This window comes from Grammomys surdaster, unplaced genomic scaffold (assembly GCF_004785775.1).
Source record: "Grammomys surdaster isolate TR1022 unplaced genomic scaffold, NIH_TR_1.0 127, whole genome shotgun sequence".
NCBI lineage: Eukaryota > Metazoa > Chordata > Mammalia > Rodentia > Muridae > Grammomys > Grammomys surdaster.
In genome coordinates this window covers 7,760,034-7,783,570 of record NW_021604585.1, presented here as the reverse complement: position 1 = coordinate 7,783,570, position 23,537 = coordinate 7,760,034, and the positions used below count along the sequence as shown (strand labels likewise).

The 23,537-nt window shown below is 34.5% G+C and overlaps 1 protein-coding gene and 1 pseudogene across 1 annotated transcript in view; one reads left to right on the top strand and one right to left on the bottom strand.

Moving 5' to 3' along the window:
- The window catches only part of Gphn (gephyrin), a 442,000-nt gene that overhangs the window by 269,377 nt on the left and 149,086 nt on the right, over positions 1 to 23,537 (bottom strand). Inside the window, exon 4 of the mRNA XM_028788870.1 lies at positions 12,122 to 12,214. Coding sequence (XP_028644703.1) covers positions 12,122 to 12,214 — 93 coding nt within the window. The remainder of the gene's footprint in view (positions 1 to 12,121; positions 12,215 to 23,537) is intronic.
- Positions 21,125 to 21,636, top strand: LOC114640056 (annotated as a pseudogene).

Sequence of the window (23,537 nt, the reverse complement as noted above, 5' to 3'; positions counted from 1 at the left end):
ACGTGACTTTGCTCTGTTGCAGCTATGAACATCCTTTCTTCCTTCTGTACACTTAGTATTCGGATTATTATGTGGCATGAGACTTTCTTTCCTGGCCTGGTCTCTTTGTTCTTCTGCATGCCTCTTGGGCCTGGATTATTATCCCTTTCCTTACATTTGGGAATTTTTCAATCATTTATAATACCTATATCTGCTTTTGTGCTACAAGGAGGCCAGCACTGGGTAATTATGATGGAAACTATACAGTTTTTGAAAATGATTTGCTATCTATATTTAAAAAATATGTTTAATAATGGTTATTCTAAGATATTTTATTTTTATAAAGCAGCATAAGGATAAAAACATAATATGATTATGCTACAACAAGTTGTTAATACTACCAGTGATGCACCTCCAGGAAAAGGTATGTTTATACTAGGACTTGGTTTGAATAATATATAAAAGCAGTCCCCCATTCTTCTAAGAAATATTTATTTCTGACAGTGACATTCATCTTCCCCAAAGTGTCCCACCTTCAGGATATATAGTATCTGTAAGCCTTGAGAATGGCAAAAGGCAGTAAATGAAAGAAGTAAGACCTATAGACAGTTTCACACTTAAATGTCATATAATTATCCAAACTTCTAATTATACTATTTATAATAATGCATATGATGTAATCTCTTTTAAACTTCACCACAGGAATTACCATTAAATAGCCCCATTATACAAGGCCTACCTATAAAATGGAGTCCTAAATTATAAAAAACAAGAGCTATATTATAGTAGTGAGAACACATTTTAATAATATTTTACATAACAATAGTTTTTGTGCATTTTCCATTTTTTGGAACTTATTTCAACTTTGTTCATGCCAAATTATTATTCTACTCTATGTAAAACTCTATTTAGAATCACTTCTTAATAAATAGTGGCCCATCTTTTCCTCCAAAAGGTTCATCCTGAGAATTATCACATTCAATAATATTAATTTATTTGCTGCAAACTGATGGGAAGGAATGAATGCTGTAAGGGGTAGACAACAAATTTGTCTCAGGAAAACCCATCACTATAGTTTCTTCATACATTGAAGATAATTTATTTTTATGTAAATTAGACCTCCTAGAATCTTTAACTGCTTCTTTATTTTTGTGTTTACACTTGGTCACTTTTTCAAAGTGCAGTTAAATAGATAACAGTAAACTTTCAAAAAGTTTATTGCTTTCCTCTAATCATCTTTTGAAGGAACTTATATCCCTTCTAACAATCCTTAGCTCTGTGTCATTAATAATAATTGAGATTGAAAATCCTACTACAGTAGATACTTCTTTTTCATTTTTATAAAGCTTTAGTTTATTATATATATATATATACGAGTCTGTGAACATGAGTACAAGTACCCCACAGAGGCCAGAGGTATCTCAGCATCCTGGATTGGGGTCATAGGCAGTCGTGAGTTATCCAATAAAGAAGGAAAACAAGATCTTAACCCCTGAGCCGTTTCTCTAGCCCTTTTCACACTTAATAGGAGCTATGTTTTTTTGTCATGTTCTATTATAAAGAAATAACTCTGACACAATTATTAGATCATCCCAAATAATTTTGTTTCTGATCCACTTTATTAATTCCTATCAGGTCTTTATCATGGAATATCCCTTTTGAGTTCTCCCAAGGTTGCACTGTTCTATAAACCTAAATTGATTCTTGCCTAGTAATATGAACTCTTAATCTCACATTCTTGCTATGATTCTACCCATTATTAGATTCTCATTAGATGCCAAATCAATAAGGCTACATGATTTTGTACTTTCAGCCTTCTACACCATGAGCTAAATACATATTCATTTAATAAGTGATCCAATGCTGGGTGTTTTTTATATTAACAAAAAGATGGATTAAAAAAGATTTATTTATACTAGCTCTGACAATATAATTATGAGTTGATGAGTTAATCTCAAATATTTTTATGTACAACTTGAACACCAAAAAACTAAGTACGGACAGAATATTTTGCATAAGCTGTATAAATACACATAACTAGTAAAAAGTGGCTCTAGGTCATAAACCTAGAAACAAAACAGGAAATATTCTTTTGTCCATACTGCTTTATAAATAGGCAATACTGCAATTGTAGAAAGAACTCCAATTAGAACACAAGCATATCATAATTTGTATGATATCTCTTCCCTACAAAGGTATTATGAAAGCTTAGAACACATTTTCATATAGAATTGGTGATATTAAGACATGTATTTTTCAGAAAATTGAAGACATGGTTTTGTTTTTGAACTGTTTACATATTAAGTGCTTAAGACTACCTCATTTTCAAAATTCTGATATGAGGAATTATATATTTTTGTTTTAAATTATAGATATTAAAAACAGATACACTGAATTTAATAGAAGAAAAAGTGGAAAAGAGCCTTGAACTCATTTTTTTATTGGATATTTTATTTACATTTCAGATGTTACCCTATTTCTTCCCCCCCCAGGAACCTCCTTTCCCATCCCTCCTCCTCCTGCTTCTATGAGGATGTGCCCCCACCTACCCCACACTCCTACCTCCCCACCCTCGAATTCCCCCACACCCAGTGTCCAGTCTTCATGGGACCAAGGATCTCCTCTCCCACCTATGCTCCACAGGGCCATCCTCCCTTACATATATAGCTGGAGCCATGGGTCCCTCCCTAAGTGCTCCCAGGCTGGTGATTGAGACCCTGGGGGCTCTGTTTGGTTGGTATTGTTGCTCTCCTCATGGGGCCACAAACCCTTTCAGTTCCTTCAGTCTTCACTCTAACTCCTCCATTGGGAATCCCTTGATCAGTTCAATGGTTAGCTGTAAGCATCTGCATCTGAATATGTCAGGCTCTAGCAGACCTCTAAGGAGACAGCTATATCAGGCTCTACTACTGATTCATGCAACTAAGTGATTGTATGCCTTTGAAAGTACAGAATTAAAGATAAGTTTTATACCTTTATTTTTTTCTACTGGTCTTATCTTACAATTGGCCCTACTTTTTGATGAAGAAAATGATAAATTCTGAGAAAGTTTTTGGCTGGTGGGAAAGATTAGAAAAAGGTAATATAAAAATTAATTTTCTCTTATGCACAGCCAAGAGTAGAACAAGGGCCAGTGGCCAATTTATTTTAAAATGCTTGGACTTTAACTAGAATTTTCTAGCAATGAAGTCGGAGGAGGAAGAAATACTGATTGAGATGTTTAGGCAAAAAGTAGGGAATGATAAAATGAACACATTCAGCCAACACATTCAGAAATTGAAGGCCCTTAGTTTCCTCAAACTCTCATACTGTGATTTCCTCAGAGTTACAAACAGTAATTTTATATAAAATGACAGATATACAAGGCAGAGAAAAATCAATATTTATTGATTGTCTTGATTCTGAGAAGCACTAACTGAAGTTCACAAACAAATCAACAAAGTTGAACTGTGGTACTTCTAAGCAGTTAAATTTTGTACACAAATAATTGAAAGGATAGTTACTAGGCTGAGATTAAATCAGGACTCTTTCTTTGCCTCTTTCTGTCCCTCTGTCCCTCCCTCCTGCCCCATTTCTATGTTTTAGCACTCCTTCTCAGGTCTTCATTCACGCTGGGCAAGAACTTTACTTCAGAGCTATGATCATACATGTGTGTTCTTCTCTTTTAAAACTAAAGATATTAAGTTTATCTCCAAAATGAAAATTTAGTCTTGTTTGGTGATACATACTTGAAAATTGCAAATTTAAAAAAAGGATCATTTTGTGTGTGTGGATGTGAGCTCTTTGAGCACACATGTGTGCGCGGAGTGCATTGTCTGGTGTCCATTCCTAGGGCTCTCTACTTTACAAGACAGGGCCTCCCACTGCATCTTGACTTTGTTGATTCAGGTAGACTATGTAGCTGGCCAGCATGCTCTAGAGTCTCCTGGAGCGCATGCCCAGCACTAATATTACAAGTGTATGCACATCTCTTTATAGGGTGCTAGGGATCTTAACTCAGGTTGTCATGCTTTATGAAAAAAGTACTTTACCAGCCAAGCCATCTCTTCATCTCTAAGGGTACATCTTAAGTTTTGATAGTGTAATGTGAATGTCTTCTTTGGTGACAGTGCATTTATGAGTTGCCATTTCTAAGGAATCTCTCAATTATGACAACTACTTTTTCTTCTTTCTACATTGTGCTATTGTAAGGATTCTAAAACACAAACAATATAGACCCAGTTTATCTGTCCTTGTCCAACATGGTATGTCCACTGCTCTATGCAGGAAGATTTAAATTTATATTCATGTGAACATTCCTCCTAAATTTAACTTCTTCCTTACTCCCATCACTAGTACTTTCCTCTCTCCACATTTGAAACTGATTCCTCCTCTGCCACTTTAAATTATAAACTATTCAACTGCCTTGTAATTAAAACTTTTGGCTTGACTGGCAGCACATTTCTGGTACTTGGTTTATATTGTTATGACTTATCATGTAGCCACATATGCTATCAGTGCAAACAGTTAAGTACTAAGCCCAGCAATACTCAAGATGCTTCATAACCAAGTGTTAAATTTAATAAAGTCAAGGACTGAGGTTATTAGCAGTGTGGAAGCCTGTATATATGTTTGTGTTCTGAAACAGATACTTTTTTCAATGGGCAATAAAAAATTAATTAGAAACTCTACCAATAAAGAGTGGTATTACTCTTTATGTTGATGACATCAAAACATTTTGGTATGTAATACTCATGTATAATTTTGTATTTGTTTGTATTTGTATATGCATCACATATGTACATGTATGTGGAAACACTAGCCCATGAAGCCACATGCAGAGCCATAGGTTGACATTAGGTATCTTCCTCTATTATTCTCCACCTTACTCTTTGAGATAACTCTCATGGAACTGAACTAATCGTTTTTGGTAGACTCTACCCGTCTAGACCACTGCCCATGCCTATGCTGGGTTATAGGCACATGCTGTTCCATCTTTTGCATGAGCACTAGGGTTCTGAACTCAGGTCCTCATGCTCATGCAGCAAGCTAATCACTCACTGAGCCATTTCCCTAGCCCAGTGCTTCTGTTTTTATGTAACCCTCAAAGATAAATTTAATTTAGATGCTAGCTATTGCTAAAATGCTATCTTTTTGTACACCTGAGCCATTTCAAACCAAGACTGAGAAACTTAAATTAATAGTGGAGATAATTAAGGCCTAAGACAAATTACATGAAGCTACAATAAATTGTTCTGTAAACTTTAAGAGACAGGTTATCAGAAGCTAGTTAAACCAGGTACACAAGTAACTGTCACATCACACAGATTACTCTTGTTTTTCTGTCCCATGTCCTAAAACAATTATGGCACTATATCAACTGATATCCTTATTTTGTAGACATACTCAGGAAATTATTGACCATTTTCATTATTTGAATTGCTATAAACAACTCTGAGCGAGATGCAGTAATGAAGTCACTACACAGGGAAATTTAGGTTTAAACACCTAACTTACCTTCAATTTTACATGGCAGTGTTTGAGCATGCGGATACCTCTGACAACAATATCAAAGCTTTTCCCTATATCATATTGCTTCTTCACAATATTGAGTCAATAGTACTGCATTGAAATACAGTTCCCATCCAGCATGAGGATTATAGGATGGCTCCTATATATGACCTCAAATGCAGCTACCAAGTCTGAACACAGAGATGTTCAGGCCAGTTTAAAATATTTCAAATATAAAGATTTTGAGTATTTTACTTCATAGGTGATTTCACAGTGTCACATGATACTAGTTACAAAGAAGAGATTTGAGACTTTTAAAAAAACTATGTGTGACAGCTATTTCCATTAACAGCAATAAGAAAACTATAAAAGAATATTTATAGCTTGTATATTTTTTTATTTGTGACTGTGTGTACATGTACGAGGTGGCTCATGGGTCATAACATATTTTCCAGTTAAATATGGAATGTACCACTACTTGATACATGTGGTGAAATAATCAATGTGTTCTATAGAAAACTGATATTCAGTTAAAAATAAATGAATAACTCAAATAATTTATGTTAGAAGTAACATTTTATATGCCTGTGTAATAAAGAGAGTATTTCTGTATTTAAAATGATGGGTGTTTTATAGTTGAATTTGTTAAATGGAAATTCTTACTTTCACTAGAATATAAAACTGAGAATCATTAAAGGGTAATTAGTAACTGAAATCCATTTTGTCTTCTTTACAATAACTTGTAGTATTCTCGTTTTCCAAGAATTATGAGAAAAAAAGGTTAATGTTTGGGTAAAATAATACCTGACTTATAATATCCACTATTAAAATTCTGATAAACATGAATTTCAGTAAGTTGAGATAAAACAAAATCTTATATAATAAAGGGATTAATTTTTTTAATTTTCAAAATGGATTATTTTATGAAAAAGATTCCTAACTACCCAAGTTGAACTATTCGTAGAAAAGCTAACATAATAATCTGTCTCAAGTAATTCAAAAGTGTCTTAATAAATCTGTTAGTCAAAAGAATACATTCGGCCATGTACAAATGTAACGTATATTCTTGGCTCAAATACTATGTTTTTTTTTTTTTAAAGGTGCAGGCTGGATTTAGCCTACAACTACTCAAAATTAAACTTTCCTGAATGTTTAGCTACTTGTTCTTTCTTATGATTACTTCATAATGAACACTGTTAGCAAGAGGTTTTGTTAAAAGTACTAAAATTTTTAAGAGTTTTTATATAATGAATAAAAAAATCTGTTTCATCAAGTTTAAATTTTCAAAATCTTATTACTAAGAATGACAGACATGTTTTTATTTATAGATGATCTATCAGAACAACAGGATAAAACACACACTTCAAGAAGGCAGAATAACGTCTTGCTTTGTAACTCCTAAAATTAAATGATATAGAAAGGAAATATAAAAGATTCAGGTTACTAAATAGTTTGAATAAAGTCAGAAAAAAATTTAAAACTGAGTACTATTACTTACATCATCTAGCAGGCAAATGGCTGGCAGGTTTATGTAAGAGATATAATAGCAAAATTTCACTCAGGTTTTATAGATTCTACAGTTCAGCTATATGAACTACGAACTACTCAATTCATTTATTGTAATCACAGGTGGTATATAAGTGAGGTATTATGTTCCAAATATATTTTAGATACATTGTAGATAATAAAACTTAAATTTCAAAAGACATGTTTAATTTTTTTCCAATCACGTGAAGTGTAAAGCCTTCCACATTTAACAGAATATGCAAAGACATGTCGGGTAAATTTGGCCCATGTCAGATTCTTGGTTCCTGTGACAAAGCATCAGCTTTTTTGAATATACTGACCATCCCTTACTCATATTTTAACTCCGGAACATAGCATGAAATTGTATACATAAAGAATATTAAAAACATATAGCTTTAAAAATTAGATAAAACTAGGTGTAATTTATAATTATATTTCATTATGATCAAAGAAATAGATCAGTGTGGAATTCTTAATTCTATTTTAGGTGAGCCTTCTAAAAGTACTAAAAGTTCTGAAGTTTGATGTTTACCTTGTGAATTTAAGCAACTTAATATTTTCTAACATACTAAAAATATTATCAAATACTTTAATAATTATGTACTCTTTGTTTGCTTTCAGTCTGGCCTAGAACTAAACATCTATATTTAAGCTTTTTGTTTTTAAGAATGACAAGATTCTTTTTGGACACACGATTAAGTAATAAGTGAACATGAAGAGCTAACACATAGCAATGATTTCTTATGTTCATAAAATTTGATAATTCTTAGGCTTTCATAGTGCAAATTATCCAACCAGCAGAACAAAGAAATGCAATACATCTGAAAATATAAAAATTTCATGTTAAAATTATGCTAAAATGTTAAAGATTATGATTATGCAATCATATGTAAGCTTTGGTAGCATCCTACACTTAAAGATAAAAGCAGGAAGGATGTAACTATTACATGAACCATAGTCTATGATATAGAAATGCAAAGTAGAAACAAATCTACAGTTTAGGGAAAATCAATGCTGAAACCCTTAAGGCTGTAAAACAAAACAACTTTACGGAATTTGCCATTTCATTTTCCTTTTAAAAACAGAATTACAAAGAAATCTAAGCTGATTAAAATTCATTTCACTTACAATTCACACTAAGTGGCAATAAGCTTGGTTTGCTTTATTTTATCATTTTCATTCTTAAAGTATTTTCCCTGATAGTACAAACAACTGACCAATATTTGTCCCTGTGTTTGTAGATCAAACTAATTCACAATTAGTGACTGTAAAATAGTAGTCCTATGAGAAAGGGGCTGTGCATTATTTTGCAGTTGTCAAATTGTTAATTGAGTTAAGTTCTAACACTATTTTAAACATTTTGTCAGTAATGGTTGTATACTTATTTAAATGTGTCTAGCAAAACTCTACTGGGTAAATATACAAGATAATTTACAAAAAACTATAATTATTTAGTTTAAAGCTAGAATTAAATTTTTAATTTTTATTATAATAAAAATATATTTTTAGCAGATATATTTTAGGTACTATAGGAATTGTATCTACTAAAGGGTATAAAGAAAATTATAATTGTTTTGTAGGCCCCCATCTTCTTCTAAAGTTTTTTTAAGTGAAAACCTTTACAGTTAAACAGCTTTTGTCATAAATATTCATATCCTATCTGCTCTTATGTGCAAAATATAAACTGATATAAACATTAAATAGCGAGTCATAAATAATCAGATAAATCAATGCTTTAAAAAGATACTGAACACATATATACATAGACTGTAAGCTTAATGCTTTATCCAGGTACTTGCTATATACATAGTAAATTAAAAACACACCTCCATGGTTTTTAAGTAGTTGGATACCACTTAAGAATAAAATGCTTCTCAATTTCTGACATATGAAACATAAAGTCATAGTGAGAATCTTATCAATAAATAGTACCAAAAGGAGGAAATGAAAATATTAGGATAGCACGAATTTCAGAATTATATTTATATGAAGATGAAAAGGATCAAATATAATGCTTGAGAGATAAAATCAATTTGACAGGATTTTGAAGGTTTCATGTATAAATCCTGAACTACTTAGAAGACTAAATTTGTTTGTTTGGTAGTTACATTAAAAAGAACCTCCCCAACAACTTGGGAGCACATAAAAGAAAAATTTTAGTCATTTAAAGTCACTCATATGAAATGTTAGCAGTGGTTTTCTCCAAAGGTTCACAGCTTTTTCCATTTTAAGTATGCATAATTATATGAAAGTAAGTATGAGTACAGGTCATTGAAAGAGAAAGAGTTTCAAAGAGGAAGAGATTTCAAGCAAAGGGGATGAACAGGGTAACAGAAAACAATAGACTGCATGTGATGTGAACTGCAAGATTACCTGAGGCAGAAGGGTTGGGGGCAGACAAAGACCAGAGAGTGAAATAGAAGAGAATTAACCAATTAATGTATTATGAAAATGCCATAATAAAACCTCTTAGTTTGTATATTAATTTTTAAAACAATTGAATGAAAGCTGGGGTGAAGAGATGGTTTAGTGGTCAGTTCTAGCACCCATATCAAGTATCTCACAACTGCCTGTTATTCCAGATGCAGGATATCTGACACCCTCTTCTAAATTCTGTGAGCATTTTCATTAATTATATTCCTAGATACACCAACATATCTGTACACATGAGTAATGAAAATAAACCTTTAAAAATAAATGTACACAGAACATTGGGAAATAGGTAATTCCATTTCCCTCACTGTAAGGAAAATAAACAGAGTGCTTAAATGACTAGAGCACTGTATAACACAAATATAGTCCCTGATTCTCTAAGTAGAATTCCCCAAACTCCCAACCCCCCCTGAATAATAGTAGTACCTTTCTCCCCAACGGCCCTTAATAACAGCAGTACATTTTGCAATCCATTACAAGTCTCAAACTCACAAGAAGATCTACATAACCTCAGGATAGTGCTGGTCATCAGAAACACCAAGTTCTTAGAGTGTTGAAACTTTCAATCTCACTCACAGATAGGGTGGAGTTCTATAAAGATCACTGAGCATTAAGATTCCCACTGCTCAGGGATTGGTAAATGCATTTGGGTGTTATAATTGTACTGCATCTGAGCAAAGCATGGGCTTTCTATTAGTAGTCCCTCCTATATCCTGAATAATTCCTCTTTTCCATAGAGCTACTTTTGAGTTGTATAATAACATATAATAAAAGTTTTGTATGCTATCCTAGCTAATGGTATTTTGGAAGGGAGAGAGTATGAGAATCCACAGACTTTGTACAAAAGCAGGGCAAAGTGTACATAATCTGGGGAATCCAAGATTTATTGATGGTGTCAGAGGTGGGGACAGTCTTGTGGTACTGAGCCTTAAACTTGGACAATCTGAACAAATTCCAGGTCAGAATCTAATTTCAATGAGATGAAAGGCAACTGATAAAGAATTGGAGAACTGATTACTGTGAGAAAAAAATTCCACACATATGTCTTTAATATAAATGAATGCAGCCCACCTATACCTTGTTGATCAATAGAAGAGAAAGAATTGAAGAATAACTTGAAATTACAGTAAACAAGATACTTGGTGATATAAACTATTTTATTACAAATAAAAATAATATTATTTGGTTATGGATGAATTCTATGGTAACGTTTTCTATTTTGTGATATAAAAATAAATACTAATGTAAACATATCAAGCCATCATACAAAAACAATGGATTCATTATATGAATCATTTAAAATATCCATACTCTAAAAATCAAAACTTTCATATAGGCAGCTTCCTTACAAACAAACAAACAATAACAACAAACATAAAATATAACCACACCTCTGCAAAGACAGTTTTCCTGTCAGTTGTACACTTTTCAGTGAGTCTCATATAAAAATTGTCAGAGGGCAACCTCAAGTTAGGCGACAGAAAGTAAATAAATTGCATACAGATGATTTTTTGACTTATACAGTTGAAGTTGACACTATCTCAAAAAAATCTTCTGAATGCTTTTGAAGAAAGCATATTTTATTTATAATTCCAATTATAATGATAATATAAAAAGAATAATACTAAAATAGTACAGTTAATAAACATTTTAGGATTTGTTTTAGAAATGTATATTTTTAAAATGTAGAAAGTACTTCTCATAATTTAGGAGCATAGTTTATTGGTCAGAAACATTTATGCCATATAAAGATTTGCCTGAAAATCAGTTATTGATTTTTGCCTGTGTGCATCTACCACAGTATTAGGAACTACAGGGAAGGGGAGAATCAATCAGTACTTTTGCAGGCATTCTTGTGGTCTCTAATGCCAAAATTTAAAAACATACAAAGACAGCAATCATTTAATAAATGAAGAGAAAAAGAACCTTAGTAATAAGAAGATACTAGATAGAATAGTGTACTGGTTTGGATATAGAAGTACATAGTTAATACCATGATGAAATTGAACCAGAAACATAACATTCATTTGAGGGGTTAAGGAAGCTATGTCATGATGATAAAATAAGTTTGTATTACTCTGCAGTAATACCTGACATGTATGGATTTTAAAAACACAAATTAAAGATCCTTTCCCTATATTCACATTTTGTTTTTTGCCTAATTTTTCTGCCTGTGTTGATGATATTCCTGTGCTATAAAGCTCAGGAATTATTTATGTTGTTTAGATTATTAAATTCTGAATTTAGACATTGTTCACATTTAAAATATGGAAAATATAGTGCATTTTCATCAATTTAGTGTAAATTTAGTATAAATACATAGTAGTTATTTACCGTACTTTTGAGACAAATTACAAAAGAATCTGAAGAAGGAAATAAGACCCAAATTTGAACTACAGTAGAAAAGCACATCACATCTGTGCCATTCTAACTGCCAAAATTTGCAATAACCTCCTGAAGTTTAGTTGTCATCAAACAAATGAATTAATTTCTAGAACAGTTCAAATTCCTTCATATTCAGTAATTTTAAATGTAAATTCAAATAAATATTTTTCAAAAAATCTTCTATAGGCAAATATTTGTATTGTCATAGCCATAAGTAAAACTAAAAAATGATGTAATGGTACTAAAAAGAATTGAAAATAACATAACTAGAATATTCCTTCAATATGAGAAGAGCATTCCATCTCACCTCTGGAGTGACATCCCGTGGTGCAAACCCTGTTCCTCCAGTTGTTAATATCAAATTAAGTTCCTTTTCATCACACCAGTCTATGAGTGTTTCCTAAAAGAAAACAAATGTGCAGAAGAACTTACTTATTTGCTAAAAAAGTAAGTAATAATTTCATAGCATAGAAACAGGATCCTGTCAATATTTTTTCACACTTAATCGAAATGCTATGCAATTTGTGATATTTATCTTGTTGGTCAAAGAAAACATAAAAATTGCAAATTGATGAGAGTATCTTAAACAAGAAATACTGCAGTTTACTGTTTCTATGTTATGTGCTTATATGGCATATCTAAAGCTCATTTCAACATTATAAAACATTTTCAAGTTTAAAAAAGCTAACTGCTATATGCTGATTAGAAAATCTTATTATTTAATAACAAAATTAATCCTAGCACCTAAACAGTCATGCTTTAATTATACATGCAAAAAATCTAAAACATTTTTCTATTATGGATTTAAAAAGGGGAAAAATAGTCACAGGCTCATAAACTAGAAGGAAAAAAAGATTACAAACTACGCCTTCTGGAATGACAATTATGTTCCTCTATAACCTTCCCATTAATGAATAAATATTTTATGTCCAATATTAATTATTAAAAGTTTTATGCCTTTCAATACTGATTTTACAAGAATTTCTTAAACGAAAATAGAGTTTAAATAATACTTTGGTATCACTTCTAGTCTATAGTCTTTGTTAAAATAAACATTGCATTGGTAAAAACAATGCTAAATAATAAAAGAATTGCTGAATTATCACCATTCCTGCCCTTGAATTGTTCTACAGAGCTATAATAAAGAAAACAGCATGGTACTGGCACAAAAACAGACATATTGAGCAATAGAATTCAGTTATAGACCCAGACACAAACCCATAAGCCTATGGACAACTTATTTTAGATAAAAAAGCCAGAAATGCACACGGGAAAAAAGACAGTATTTTCAACAAATACTCCTGGTCAAACTGGATTGCTGCCTGTAGAAGAATGCAAATAAATCCATATTCTTCATGCTGTACAAAATTCAAATCCAAATGGATCAAAGACCTCAACATAAAACCAGATATACTGAACATGATAGAAGAGAAACTGGGAAACAACCTTGAATTTATTTGCATATGAAAAGCCTTTCTGAACAGAACATAGAGCATTCACTAAAGTAAGCAATTAATAAATGGGACTTCGTGAAACTGAAAAGCTTCTGCATGTTAAAACACAGCATCATTCAAACAAAGCAACATCTTACAGAAAGGAAAAAAAAAAGAGTTTTACCAACTAAACATCTAATACAGGACTAAGATCAATAAAATGAATGACAGCTCATGCTGTCATGGTGGAATAGAGGAAACACTCATTCACTGCTGGTGGGAGTACAAAGTTGTATACCCACTGTGAAAATCATTGTAGTAGTTTCTAAGGAATATCAGAATTGATCTGCCTAAACATCCAAATATACCATACCACTCTTAGGCATATACCCAAAGGATGCTTCATACTACCACAGAGACACTAAACTGACCATGTTCACTGCTGGTCTATTCCTAACAGCCAGAAACTGGAAACAACCTAATCATTCCTAGGCATTCCTAGTCAACCTCAACTGTTGGGGTGAGCTTCCTTTACACAGTATGATGGTGTGTCCCTGTATTTTCAATACAATGATAGCTATACCAGCAGAGAGGTAAATCCTGGCAGGATTTTGGTACTGTCATCTCTATGGCCAACACTAGATTTATATTCATAAATGCTTGTCATTCCTCACCTGCCCCAAAGATGATTCTCTGAGATTATCATATTAAAAAGCAAGCTGCCATGGTGAAGGTCAGACAGCCCCTCAATACCTAAAGGCAACCCTAAGAGATGGAATCATCATCTTCTTGCTGTTGATTAATTCAAATTGACATGTGGCTTTTGTTTAATAAAGAGCTGACACTGGAACATGGGGAAGAAGTATGGGAGCAGGCAGGAGAGACAGTGGGTGAAGTGGAAGGCAGGCAGGAATGAGAAGATGGAGCCGGAAGCATATTGAGAACAATATGTAGAAAGAGAATGGCAGAGAACCCAAAGTTAAGTTACTAGCTTGATGGGAGACTGCTCCAGCAAAAGGCCAACAACTTTAAACTATACAGAAGTCTCTGTTTCTTATTTAAAACACAAGTGCTTCTGTGAAAAACCTTCAATACTCTACAGATGAATAAAGAAATGTGGTACATTTATATAATGAAATATTATGCAGGCAATTAAAAGAAATGAAATCACGAAGCTCAGAGGTAAAGGGATGAAACTAGAAGAAAAATCATCCAAAGTGAGATAACCCAGACCCAGATAGAAATATGGTATGTATCACTTATAGGTGAGAATCAGATGTGAAGTCATTGACAGTACATTAACAGTAGAACCAGAGGTTAGATATTGACTAAGGAAATGGGGGGCAAGGGGCTGCAGAGAATGATTAGCTCTCCATAGGAAGGGAAAACAAATAAACTATGGATAGACTGTGTGTGTGTGTGTGTGTGTGTGTAGGTCTGGAATGAGAGGATCAAGCAGTGAGGGGAAGGGAAGAAGAGGATGAGGAAGGAAATACAGGGATGTTGCAGAATATCTGATCACATTGTGAACCTGGAGATATTTTCTTTATTTAAATTTCAAATGCTATCCCCTTTCCCGACCCCCCACCCCTGGAACTCCCTATCTCATCTCCCCTCCCCTGCTTCTATGAGGGTATTCTCCCACCTACCTACCCACTCCCGTCTTCCTACCCTTGAATTCCCCTACACTGGGGCATCAAGGCTTCACAAGACCAAGGGCTTCTCCTCCCATTGAAGCCCAACAAGGTCATCCTCTGAGTTGAAGGGTATTTAACTTTTTCTCTCTGGTATGTTGGTGAAGTAGAAAGTCAGCTGGGTGCTTTCTCTGCCTCTCTGAGCTAATAGGTTTCACCACAGTGTCTGGCTTCTGAGTCTTCATTTGGTAAATCAAATGTTTGAAATTAAAAAACAAAAACAACACAGGGAGAGACAGCTAAAGTTAAAGGCATTTGAGTGGAAGTACGGAAACCAAAAGTAGTAAAAGCTTCCTAAAATATATACATACATGAAGACAATTTACGTGAAATGACAAAATGATGGAGATAGAGTCCTGCATGGACATCTTGTCATCAAATGAAATGTTCAGTATTGGAAATGGCCTACATCTAAATTGTCAGCCAAAGGCATCCCACTGGGAACCCCCAAACAACCTAGGCTGTTTTCAAGGCTGTAAGTTGCTCTCCACAAACTGGCAGTAAGGCCCCATTGTTGAAGACAATAGCTACACAACTCATTGATCACGGAAAAGTCAAGTTTGTGCCTTTCCTAGAGCCTTCACTCCTCCTGACTAGTGATCATGATGCTTGAAGGTAACTCTGCATGCCACGGAAAGAAAAACTTAAGTACCAAACCAGCCTGCATGCAATATGTGCTAGTGCAGTAGTGTCACAAAAGTCATGGGAGTAATGATTGTATTTAAGACCCAATCCATGAAGTGGAGTTCATCCCTTTCGCTAATCAGGTGGCCAAGAACCTGACACCAGATAGGCCAGGGACCAAGAGGAAAAGTAAATACTAATATACTGTTAAAGAACATAGCAATAAAATGACTCCAAATGACATTCTGCTACATTCACAAATTAGACTTCCTGCAGTAGATGGGAACAAATACAGAAAAAGATCCACACAAGCAAAACACATGCAGAGAACGAGACACCTCAGACATTCAGCCCTAAATGAAATGTCTCTATCAAATCCCTCTCCTCAGAGCATAGGGAACCCTGTGAAAGAAGAGATAGAAAGAATCTAAGATCCAGAGGGGACTGAGGACACCAATGGAACAAGACCTTCTAAACACAGCAGAACAGATGAACATAGGAACTAACAGAGGCTGCAACAGCAAGTACATGGGCCTCCTGGGAGCTACACTAAATAGGATCACAGAGAAGTGGATACATATACCCTCCCCCTTCCTAAAACAAAAGCTATCTACTTTTGATGTGGAGAGCTTTGCAGGCTGCTTCTAGAAACTTGACAAGTATTTGGTATTGGGCCAAGACAAGGAAGTAGGCTTCAGGCAAGAATTTGACTTTGGGCTAGGATAGAGAAGTAGGCTAGGATATCTTGGTCATCATGATACGCCCCTAGAAACAGATATTATGGGACTTTGTTTATTGCCTTGCTTGTTCCATGACTATTTGTATTTATTGTCTTGCTTGTTCCTGAATCTAGAACTGACCTTATTATCTGAATGTAATTAAGATGGTATAAAATCAGACTGGAAAAAAATAAATCCACTTCAGCCTCAGAACTAGTTGGGGTCATGCTACAGTGTTGTCTAATTGTCTTTTTCTTTTTAATTCTCACTCTTTCCCTGGAGAACCGGTTGACTGACTGAGCTGGCTTAGTCATTTTGATAAATACTGCAAATGACAATTTCATTTTCCCAAGCTAGTCTCACTGGAGAAACAAACTTTTTAAAAGGTATCTACTTTCTCAGCAGCAGATGGCCAGAAGATAAGAAACTCATAGAATGAATTAGGTAGTGTTCCCTCTGTTTCTATTTTGTAGAATAGTTTGAGGAGTATAGGTATAAACTCTTCTTTGAAGGCCTGGTAGAATTCTGCACTAAAACAATCTGGTTCTAGGCTTTTTTTGGTTGGGAGGTTTTTAATGACTACTTCTATTTTCTTAGGTGTCATGGGATTGTTTAGTTTACTGGATTTTGACTGAACTTTTGTACGTGATATCTGTCTAGAAAAATCTTCTGCTTCATCTAGATTTTCCAGTTTTGTTGAGTATAGGCTTTTGCAGTAAGATCTGATGGTTTTTTGTTTTTGTTTTGTTTTTTTTAAATTTCCTCAGCTTCTGTTCTTATGTCTCCCTTTTCATTTCTGATTTTGTTAATTTGGATACTGTCTCTATGCTCTTTAGTTAGTTTGGCTAAGGGTTCATATATTTTTGTATTGTTCTCTTTGTTTGTAATCAGTTGATTTTAGCTTTGAGTTTGACTATTTCCTGTGGTCAACAACACTTGGGATTGTTTGCTTCTTTCTATTCTAGAGCTTTCAGGTGTGCTGTTAAGTTGCTAGTATGGGATCTCTCCAATTTCTTTATGAAGGCACTCAGTGCTATGAATTTTCCTCTTAGCACTGCTTTCATTGTGTCCCACAAGTTTGAGTGTGCTGTGTATTCATTTTCATTAAATTCTATAGTCTTTAATTTAGTTTTTATTTCTCGCCTGACCAAGTTGTCATTGAGGAGACAATTGTTCAGTTTCCATGAGTATATGGGCTTTCTGTTGTTTTTGTTGTTATTGAAGTCTAGCCTTAGTCTGTGGTGATCTGAGAGAATGTATAGGATTATTTCAATCTTTTTGTATCTGTTGAGGCTTGATTCGTGTCCGATTATATGGTCAATTTTGGAGAAGGTTATCAATGGGGGTGACCTTAGCCACCTCCAACATTGCCCAACACTGGAGAGAGGGAACTCAAAGACTCCACCTCCAGAATATAGATAGGACCCCAAGTAGAGGGATGGGGTTACAACACACAGTCAAAATTTCTGATCCAGAATTGTTCCTGTCTAAAACAACTGCAGGGATAAAAATGGAGAAGAGACTGAAGGAAAGGTGGTCCAATGACTGGCCCAATTTGGGATCCATCTCATGGGGGGAGGGAGATACCTTGGACTGACACTATTACTGATGTTATGATGTGCTTACAGATGGGAACCTGGCATGGCTGTCCTCTGAGAGGCCTAGCAGCTGACTGAGACAGATGCAAATACGTACACCAAACTATTGGACTGAAGTCAGGGATTGAATTAGGAGAAGGATTGAAGGAATTGAAGGAGAGGGCCACCTCATAGGAAGACCAGCAGTCTCAACTAACCTGGACCCCTGGGTGATCCCAGAGACTGAGCCACCAACGAGGAAGCACACATGGGCTACTCTGAGCCCCCTGGCATATATATAAAACAGAAGACTGCTTGGTCTAGCCTCAGTGGGAGAAGATGCCCCTAATACTGTAGAGACTTAAGGCCTCACTGAAGGGAGATAATGGGTGGGGGTGGTGAAGAACCCTCTTAAAGGCAAGGGGAAGAAGAAGAATGGGATGAGGAACTGTCAGGGAGGACAAGGAGAAAGGGCAAAAGATAGATGGAATGTAAATTAATAAAATAATTAATTAAATTTTAAAAAGAAAGAAAAGAAATTGAGTAGTATCTTTGAATGTTCCTTGTCTCCTAATATCATGTCAGGACTTCATTCCTTTTTAAAAAAAATTCTAAAGGTCCTTTGCATAAAGATTATAGCTTCTAGTTTTGTTTTTATGGAATTCTTGAATGTGTGAATTAGTGGGTCTCAGCATCTATATCTGTTTTTTGTTTCTTTACTTGGGTCTCTTTCCTTTCTGTTTGTTTTGTCATATTCTGATTTATTTGTCTTTGTTTTATCTTACTACATTTTATCATTATCCTTGAAATGCCTGTTTGTTTTCAAAGAGAGACAGAAAATAGGATGGCCTCTGATAGGAAGGGAGGTGGGGAGGAACTGAAAGGAGTAGAGAGAGGAGAAAACCTAATAGGATATATATTCCTATATATAGGAAATAAATTTATTTTTAATAACAGAAACAAAATTTAAAAGAAAATTCTAGGGACAAAGAAGCCATGGAATTTTTGACTCATTAATTCATTTATTTAAAAAGAAAGTTTTATAGAATATATTTTTTGGGTGGGTGTTTCGAGGCAGATTTCTATGCGTGTAGCCTTGATTGTCCTAGAACTTGCTCTGTAGATCATGGTGACCCAGAACTCAGAGATTTGCCTGCCTTTGTCTCCTGAGTGCTGGGATTAAAATCTTACACAGCAACCATCCCGTAGGCCATGGAATAAATTTATTCAAAGCCATCACTAGATAACAAGAGTATAAAGACTTAAATAAGACATTGTTTTCTTTCACATTTTCATTCAAGTGGAACACCTTTGAGTATGTTGTTTTATTAATGAAAGTATCATTCGAATACTGGCATTGCTGTCATCTAGGAGCTTGTTGAGAATAAAGAATATCTGTTTCTTTAAATGATCTATGGAATTAGAACCTTTAGTTTTAGAGATTCTTCAAGGTAATATTTACTAAAGTATATGAGGATGCCTTCTTAGTGTATATAGCTATAATTTTCAGTTACTTTTCTATCATGCTTTTTATGAATAATTTATCATAGGTAGTCATTTATCTTTGAAACTTATCATATTTAACTTAGTTATTTGTGATATATTATTTAGAAAGCAATTTATCTTACTACATTTGGTTCTACACCTGTAAAGTCTCTTTCATGCTGAAACAGGCCTTAGTATTTACCAGTCTCTACTTTTTAATCTCTTATTCCTGAAATTATTTAAAATTATACTCTACATTAAGGCCTGGTTGATGTTCAATCTTTTTTTTTTTTCTGATGCTCATAGAATGAACCAAAATGTGAAGATAAGAAAAGGGAAGGTGAAAGGAAAATGAAACACTGCTAATAATACTGTCCACATATGGATTAAAATAATCTAACATTTTGTTTAAATTATAAACATAGAGTAAGCCATAATATATACGATGGCAAACCATATCAGTCAAAATCTGTTAATGAAATCTATTAATGATTCATCAGTTTTTCATTTAGAATGACCTTTATTTACTATATATGATCTCTTACAATTAAAAAAAATATTGTATACACTGCTTCTCTTTTCCTTGTTGAGAGGTAAGTAAAAGGGAGGTGGCTATGCAGGTCTTTAATCCCACATCATACCTGGGAGGCAGAGGCTGGCAGATCTCTGAGGTCAAACCCACCTTAGTCTACAGATTACTATGTGAGTTCCTAAATAGTCAGGTATAACCAGAGAAATCCTGTCTCAAAAATCTACCACAAACAAAAACAAACAAACAAAAACACCCCAAAATTCTATAAAAAACAAAAGTGGGCTGTACAATTGAGTATCAGATCACAAATAGCTAAGATGTAAACAAAATGCTATTATGTATTTAGCTTTAAGGGACTGTTCAAAGTTTGTGTATCACTGTCCTTCATTCATTGGAGCACCATACTGTTAGCTATACAACAAGTATAGAAAGAAGTGGAATTTTCAAAATATTTGTTAATAATGATTGCTTTTAGGTTAAATACATTGGAAGTACACTATATCATTTATTTCCATTTCATTATTTTCCAGTTTCATTTCTTTATATTTTTTGAATATTGTAAAAAAAAAAGTAAGCAGATTTTAAACAAAAAATTGATTAGTCATCACACTTCATTCTTTTGATAGTCAGTATTTTATCATTTAACTCTTCTTTCCCCTTCACTTTTAGAAAGTTCAGAAACAAAATTTTCCCTCCGATATTCTTCCTTTTCCATAGCTTCATGCTGGCCATGAACTTGATATGTCTGCAACACTAAGTTTAAATCCGTGATCTGCCACTGTTGGTCTCCTGAGTACCAGGTATTGTAGGCATGGCCACATCACATGGGCTTTCAAAATTTTTACTTTTGCAGAGCAAGACCAGAATAACTGTCACCAGAAAAGACTGAACACATTTTGTTAAGTTGCTTATTTTATTTTTGCATTTTATTATATGATTGATATTAAACACTGATTTCCTTTGGATCCTTCCACATTTTTACTGTAATATTTTATTTCTAATTAACTTTCTTTATAATAAAATTATTACACTTTTTAAAATAAGAAGACTAGGAGGGCCATTAGCTGGGCCTGCATAATGTTGCTTCAGCTGGGTGCTTTACTGAGGCCACAGGACTCATGGCTTCTCTGCTATTCCCTCAGGCTGCCCAAAGTGACACACCAGCAGTGCCACACAGATTCTTCCAGGACTCTCAGGTACTGCTATGAACACTGTCATCCTTTACACCAGAAAGCTAGCAGGTACTATGGGTGGAAGAAACAAAACAAAAAAAGTGGAGATGGTACTAGAAGAAGAGGAAAAGAAATATATGGAAAAGGTCTTAATTGGCGAGTTGTCAAGGGCAAGGTGGAATATGTTTTAAAATGGAAGGGTTTCTGAGACGAGGACAACAAATGGGAGCCAGAGAGAATCTGGATTGCCCTGAACTTATTGCTGAGTTTTTGCAGTTACAGAAAAGAGCTCATTAGATAGATAAATCAGGGGAAGCAAGCACAAAACTGATTCTTATTCTGAAATAAGGGAGAGAAAAGCAAAGCAAAGCAAATGAAAGAAGAATCAGAAAGGCCACAAGGCTTTGCCTAGGGGTTTAGAAACAGAATGGATTGCTGGAGCTACTGACTTCAATGAAGAGCTCAAGTTCCTGATGAAATAAAAGCCAAAGTCAAGGGCCCACAGGTTGTCATATGCTTTTATGAAGAAAGGCTACCATGGTATTCCTACTCTACAGAGGATGATGATAAAAAACACAAGAATTAGCCTTCTTGAATACCAGCCCCTATTACCTCTGACTGTGAGTTTCAAGTGGGGAGAGAAGTTCTACTTGTCTTGGCACCATAGAGGTGGCTTGAGAAGTCCTTTGCACTTATAGTATATTTGGCATAATTCTAACACCTCTCTGGATGCTTTAACTTTGCACAGTGAGCTTATGAATTTAAAGAATGCTGCTCTGCTGAGTGTTGATGTGGCAGACACTGGTGATAAAATTACCCATGATCTGAGGTCAGTATTTCTATTTTGGTCAAGCTTCAAGAATGGCATATATAGCTTGATCATGCTAGCCCTTTTTGCCCAGGGAATACTTTTATTCCTGTCCATCATGTTAAAGCTTGTCTTTAACAACATCAACATGTTGGCAGCCAAAGTACTTGGCTTGAACCTGAAAATGGACCCCCAAACAGAGTTATTAAATTGAAAGGCTGGCAAGCCAAGGACAGGTAAGATTCTGCACAGAGCCTTACCAACCTAAGACAGAAATGCATTGCTTTGGATAATGCATATTCCATGATGGGTAAGAAAGGCATTCTTGTCAGAACGACATAAGACAGGCTCAGTCTTGTTTATGAAATAAAAAAGGGGGAGAGGCGGAGGGCTTGTGGGGCTGCCTGGCAGGAATCTGACATAGGCCAAGGACATGGAAATGGGCTGCTTGGCAGGAATACTACATTGGCCAAAGACAAGGAAGTAGACTTAAGGCAGGAATCTGACATTAGGCTAGAACAAAGAAGTAATTTCATCCTGGAATCTAAATCTTTGGCTAGAACAAAGAAGTAATTTCAGGCAGGAATCTAAATCTTAGGCTAGGACAAAGAAGTAATTTCATACAGAAAACTAAATTTTAGGCTAGAACAAGGAAGTAGGCTTCAGACATGAAAATGACTTTGGGCTAGAACAAGGAAATTGGCCCAGATATTTTGGTAATCCTAATAATCCCTTAGAAACAGTGATCAAGGGAGTGTTCACAGAATTTTGTTTATTGTCTTGCTTGTTCTTTGACTATTTGTGTTTATTGTCTTGCTTGTTCCTCGACTATTTGCATCTATTGTATTGCTAGTTCTTCAACCTAGGACTGACTTTAATACTTGCATGTAATTAAAATGGTATGAAAGCAAAAAGGAGGGGGAATGAGATAGGGGATTTTTAGTCTGAAATGTAAATAAAGAAAATATCCAATACAAAAAAAGAAAAAAGAAAAAAAAGAGATGTCCTTCAAAGAGCCAGCATAGTTTGTGTGTCCTGCAGCAGCCCAAGTGCTTTAAATTGTCTCAACTGTATACTTTGCACACCCATTGCAGTGGAGGGCAAAGGGTAAGTATTTCAAGGCAACCCCTTCTATGCTTTACTAAGGAAGCAAAAGTTGCAGAAAGCAAAAGCTTCGGGGAAAAAAAAAGATATTCTCGATCTCCAAAGAGCATCTTGACAACCCACAGACTTCTTTCCAAGAGTGTTAACTGCATTTTTACAGCGTAGTGTATGTGAAGTTTTTGCTTACTACTGGTATAGTAATTGGATGGAAGGGTTGGGGCAGGGAGGAAAGGAGATAAGTAGACTCATTTTGGTTAAAATTTAGGGCCTGATTGCAAAAATGGTCACACAATAGAAAGAACAGCTAACTAATAAATTGGTTCCATGTCTAGAATATTTTGCCTTTTCAAAAAAAAATGTCATTTGCACCATAAATGAGGACTGTGAGATACTGTTTTTTTTTTTTTTAAAAATCTGTGAATACTGAAATCTACAGCCAAGGTGCTCCTAACCTGAGCTTTAAGTGGGTCACAAAGGACAAAACAAGTTCTGAGTTACCCGATTAACCTATGTCCAAAATACTGTCTTGAATCATGAGATCCATCAATTTTTAGTATTTAGATATGCATCTAGAA